The 5,150-nt window shown below is 33.6% G+C and overlaps 1 protein-coding gene across 1 annotated transcript; it reads left to right on the forward strand.

The window, feature by feature from the left end:
- The first annotated feature begins 3,244 nt into the window (after positions 1 to 3,244).
- Positions 3,245 to 4,856, forward strand: LOC114273595 (uncharacterized). The gene is made up of 2 exons (XM_082881179.1): positions 3,245 to 3,494; positions 4,273 to 4,856. The coding sequence occupies exons 1-2, from the start codon at positions 3,245 to 3,247 to the stop codon at positions 4,854 to 4,856; spliced, it is 834 nt and encodes a 277-aa protein (XP_082737305.1).
- The last annotated feature ends 294 nt before the right edge of the window (positions 4,857 to 5,150 follow it).

Raw genomic sequence — 5,150 nt, forward strand, 5'->3', positions numbered from 1 at the left:
TAATATATTACAATAAATTATAATAGGAGGACCTTTTTTTTTGGTCTATTTTCAATGGATAACAATGTTAATTTTTTTGAATGAGCCTTTCAATTTTTTAATAAGTCAATTTATTTTAAGTTAGTTTGTGACTTCTTTAATTTTTTTTTTTAAACTTAAAATATACCTAATATATTACACTAAATCATAATAGAATGGAGCCCTTTTTTTATATCTATTTTGAAGGGCCCTAAGCCATGGCCTTGTTGGCTCATGCCCAGAGCCGGCACTGATTTTAATAATTATGTCATTCATAAAATTTATTGAAATATAATAAAATAACTTGATGAAAATGAACTTGTGAATAAATGTTCCTTCAATAATTATGAATTAGTGGGAGGGGTGAGCATGGTTCGGATTGGACTGGATTGGGGTAAAATCAGGACCAATCCGTTATCTACGGTTCTTGAAAAATTGGAACCAATCCAATCCGTTTAAATCATGGAACCAATCCGAACCAATCTATTTAAATACGGATTGGATCGGTTTAGGACCACAGATTCATATAATTAAATAACAAAAAAATATATATAACACTTTAATTTCATAAAAATATAAACATAGCGCTATATTAGTTCCACAATAGTAACATCTATTTCTATAATAGCGACATATTGTGCTAGAATTTCAACAACCATAAGAAAACTGGTTTCACTATAAGTATTTAGACCATTACAAATTAAAACTAAAAACTAAAAAACAAAAGTAATAAAAGAAGATATTATACGGTTTTAGGTTTGAATTTAGATTTTATATAGAATAAGAGAAGACACTATAGGGGAGGATGTATAATATACGGTCCGGATCGGTTCCAATCCGGAACTGTGGGTTCAATTCGGAACCAATCCGTGTACTACGGATTTTTAATTTTTCAATCCAGAACCGAACCATGGATTCAAAAAACCAATCCAAACCTATCGGATTGGACTGGATTGAATCGGATTACGAATTTCACGGATTTCTTGCTCAACCCTAATTAGTGAGGTCAATTTATATATATATTTAAAATTCAATAGGTTCAATTTAACCCGCCGCCCGTGGTTGCTTTAATGGACTCTCTGTGTCTTTGTCTAATACTAATTCTTGGTAGGCGTTGGTTGTCCTTTTAGGATAAATAACATTATGGCCCCTTAAGTTTTAATATTTTTCCATTTAGTGTCTTCATTTAATTTTTTTTGTTTTTTCATTTCAGTCTCTGTTTTCTTGAATTTACTCCAACAACCTATGTTACTCTAATTTTGAACAAGAAAAACCAGGTTAACAACCATGCAGCATAATAAAAAATTAAAATTTTGAACAAATTACATTTTGCCTCTATGACCAATTGACTCTTTCACTACGTATTCACTACACTCTCAACTATCTCTCCATCGGATCCCTCCACTCATGGTTTTAAAAATCGGACCAGACCGACAGTTTCAACCGGTTGAACTGCCGATCGGTCGAGGTTCCGGTCCGGGTACACCAACTAAACCGGTCATAGTGGAAAATCGGCCTATTTTGAGAGAACTGAAAAAACCGGTAGTTGAACCGCCGAACCGGTTGACCCAGTTCCGGTTCACCGGGTTGATAAAACGAATTTTTTGTATTTTTTTTATTCTTTCTTTCTTATTTTATATATATATATACATATATATTATATTATATACATATATAATAAAAATTTAAATGAAAACTCTCTTTTAAGGGTCTCCTCTTGTAAGGAATCTCATTGAGAGCTTGAAATTATTGTGAAAACCTCTATCTATTTATAAGAAAAAAATTCTTCCAAAAAAACTCAAAAAATCTATGTGGGATTCAATCAAATTTATTGGAGGGAAACTTAAAATTTTGATATCCCTCTCAAATTTTGATATAATAAAAATTTAATTGGAAACTCTTTGTTTTTTCTTCTTCCAAAATTAAAATTAATAATATTTTTTTATATTTTTTTTAAAAAAAAAGTATTAAGAGAAATATTTAAGATTATTAAATTTTTTAATTTATAATTTTATTACTTATATTTTTTTAAAAATATAATTTTAATATATTTATGACGTCACGGTTCGATTCCGGTCCGGTCCACCCGATTATTTTTCCGATTCACTCACCGGTCCGATTTTTAAAAGATTGCATCCACTGACACAATACCAATACTAAAACCTTCACATCCTCCTTTCTTTACCTTTCCCTATACTTTCAAACCCTATCTCAGACTATACTCTCTTTTGTTACTATCAATTTGTCATTACCAACAACTGAATAATATGAGACCATTCACCGCCTTACTTCAACTCCTCTTAAAACCACCATCAAATATCCAACACTATAGGCCTTTCAAATAGATATCATTGAATACATCATCAAACAACATCTCTTTAGCAGATTTGAGAAGGAAATGGGTCAATGAAGTGGAGTAGAGCGTGAATAGGAGCAATTTAGTTGTCATTCATTCAATTTTGGACAAACATTAACTGTCGGAGAAAATTGAGAAAAATTGCAAACATTAAGGATAGAAGTTGGAGAAAATTTTAAAGGTTAAAGTGTGAGAATATTGAAACTTAAGAAAAGTGTAATTTATCTAAATTTATATAATAATGTGATATTACGTCACGTGACTGCTAAAGTTAGTTGTGGGAATAAAATTGAAATTCTAAAAAATATTATGGAGTAAAGTGTAATTTACTTTACTTTTCTTTTTTTCTATTTTTTTTCATTTTTCTTTTTTCTTTTTTCTGGTATCATGGTTTTGGGCTAAAATCTCTCTGAAGCTGAAAGGTCTATATTTAGAGCTTTGGTTCGGTGGGTTTGAAGCCTTTCTGTTTTTGCTCACCTAGCAGTGTGTATGCTTTGAGTTCATTAACCACAAAGTTTGTAACAGTCTCAAGATTGAGTTCATTAATTCAAGATATAACAGTCTAGATTTGGGGACATGTTGGTTTGAATTTTGATGTTCAAGATACAAATCAAGTCTACTAATCTGTAAATGCTGAGTGTTTCCTAGGGTTTTGGTTACTTTGTTCAAATCCCATTTTGCCCCTTTTCTTTGTGAACCCAACATTGTATCGTTTATGATAGTAAAATCTCATCAACTAGAAATGCTGCCAAACTCCTTTGTTAACTCTGAATCTCATAACCAAAAACCCAATTCCATCTTTCACAACTCCGCTGATCTATCAAGGGAATCTGGGGTCAATGGGAAGGAAACTACGGTGGGAAGGAAACTATGGTGCGAAAGCAAGATAGGTCTATTGGGGTTCTTGAGGTTTTCATACACCAAGCAAGAGACATCAAAAGCATAAGTACATACCACAATCAAGATGTCTATGCCAAGATTTTCTTGACTAGTAACCCTGAAAAAACTGTTTCAACCCAGATCATTAATGGTGGGGGTAAGAATCCAGTCTTCAATGAGAGCCTCCGGCTCGATGTCAAGACGATCGACTCATCGGTGAAATGTGAAATATGGAAGCTAGGTAGGATTAGGAATTAGCTTGAGGATCAGTTGTTGGGTTTTGCATTGGTTCCTCTCGTTGGGTATATCTCCTTATAGGAGCTTGAGGTCCAATTGATTTGTTAAAAAAAAATTAATTTAGTTTGATTTGATTTAGAAATCCAATTCAATTTGATAACAAATAAAATTTTGATAAAAACCAAAGATTCAATAATATATATATATATATATATTGGTTTTAGTTCTTTGTAGAAATCAGCGGTTGTGGTGATTTATCCTTCGGTGGATGGTGCTCGGGTATTATTAATTCGGTGAGTTCATGTTGCATGTTTTTTCTACTCCATCATTAATTGGTGTGTTCCCAAGCTTGGCACTGGGTGTATTTTCATTGGTGGCTGACTTTGGTCAAACTTTGTACTTGATTTGGTTATGCTTCAAAGAGCTCTGGTGAAGACTTTTATTTATCTATTTGGTGAGATTTTTCTTCTTATTTGTGATTTTTTAGAATTCACCTAAGGCGATTTTGTGAGACCATTCGTGTCTCGTTTGTAATCGTTTGGAAACTTTGATAGTGGAATCGGATTTCGATCCGTGGACATACCTCACATTGAGGAAACCACGTAAAAATTCTTGTATTGCTTTTGATTTAATTTTTCCGCATTAATTTTTATTCCCATTGATTGATTTACTTGTGCGGAATCATAAATTTTTCCTAACACCTCTTTGTGATGTTGTCATTGAAAACGGAAAGTTAGATCAAGAATTTTCACTCTCTACTACTGATCTATTCCTTTCTGAAGCTGGTTTTGTCCAATTGAGTGTCACCTACAATGGATCTTCTCCGGAAGTCTTGGGAATCCCTAGTTCGCTTGCTAGGCTAGATTCAGAGGTACCCGTTTCAGTCCCATGTGAACTTGATAAGATTGAATTCCCAAATCCAAATATTGTGATTGAAAATGAGAGGATGGTTTCGGAGTGTTTTCGAGTCACATGTGACAATTTTGACTCCAAAAGCACAGAGTGCTTGGGCAAAATCGATAATGATGAACAACTTATCTCAGAAGATTCAAGTGATCAAATAGCTGATGGTACTTCAGTGGGTGGTCATGGCAGTAGTGAAGTTTCAAAGCTTGAAACACAGCCAAGTAGTGTCTCATTTGCACTGCCAAACATTGAGCCTGAAAAAAAGATGGTCCAGCAAGAGATTGTCGATATGTACATGAAAAGTATGCATCAATTCACTGAGTCATTGGCAAAGATGAAGCTTCCTTTGGAAATTGGCAACGGACGTGCTGATGATTTGGGAGATACAGGCTCGGATGAGAAAGTACCGGTAATAACAAAGAGCAACGGACAAAGAAACCCAAGTGTTTTACGGGAGTAGAGCCTTCTTCTGATCTGTTTTATTGATTCAAAAGATAGAGGTGACTTGCATTGTAGGGAGTGAGTCGAGTGAGTAGTGAAGTGTCTCAACTCTGAATGTGTAAGCATGTTTTGTTTGTGTTTCAAACTTTATTGCTATTGATTTTAGTTTTTTTTACGCTGTGTTTGGTTAGGGGAATTGAGAAGGGAATTGGAAAGGAAAAGAAAAACGTTAGATAAAATGTGAATAAAATATACTTACATTTCACCTAGTTTCACACATCTTTTTCCTTTCCCTTTCCAAATCCCTCCCCAA

This window comes from Camellia sinensis, chromosome 7 (assembly GCF_055761805.1).
Source record: "Camellia sinensis isolate YWXY chromosome 7, ASM5576180v1, whole genome shotgun sequence".
In the NCBI taxonomy this organism is placed as follows: Eukaryota; Viridiplantae; Streptophyta; class Magnoliopsida; order Ericales; family Theaceae; genus Camellia; species Camellia sinensis.

Bases quoted from the DNA above. Each gene is read 5' to 3' on its own strand.
- LOC114273595 (XM_082881179.1), top strand. From the start codon at position 3,245: ATGGTGCGAAAGCAAGATAGGTCTATTGGGGTTCTTGAGGTTTTCATA. The intron at 3,495-4,272 runs GTAGGATTAGGA...TCCTTTCTGAAG, and splicing joins ATGTGAAATATGGAAGCTAG to CTGGTTTTGTCCAATTGAGT.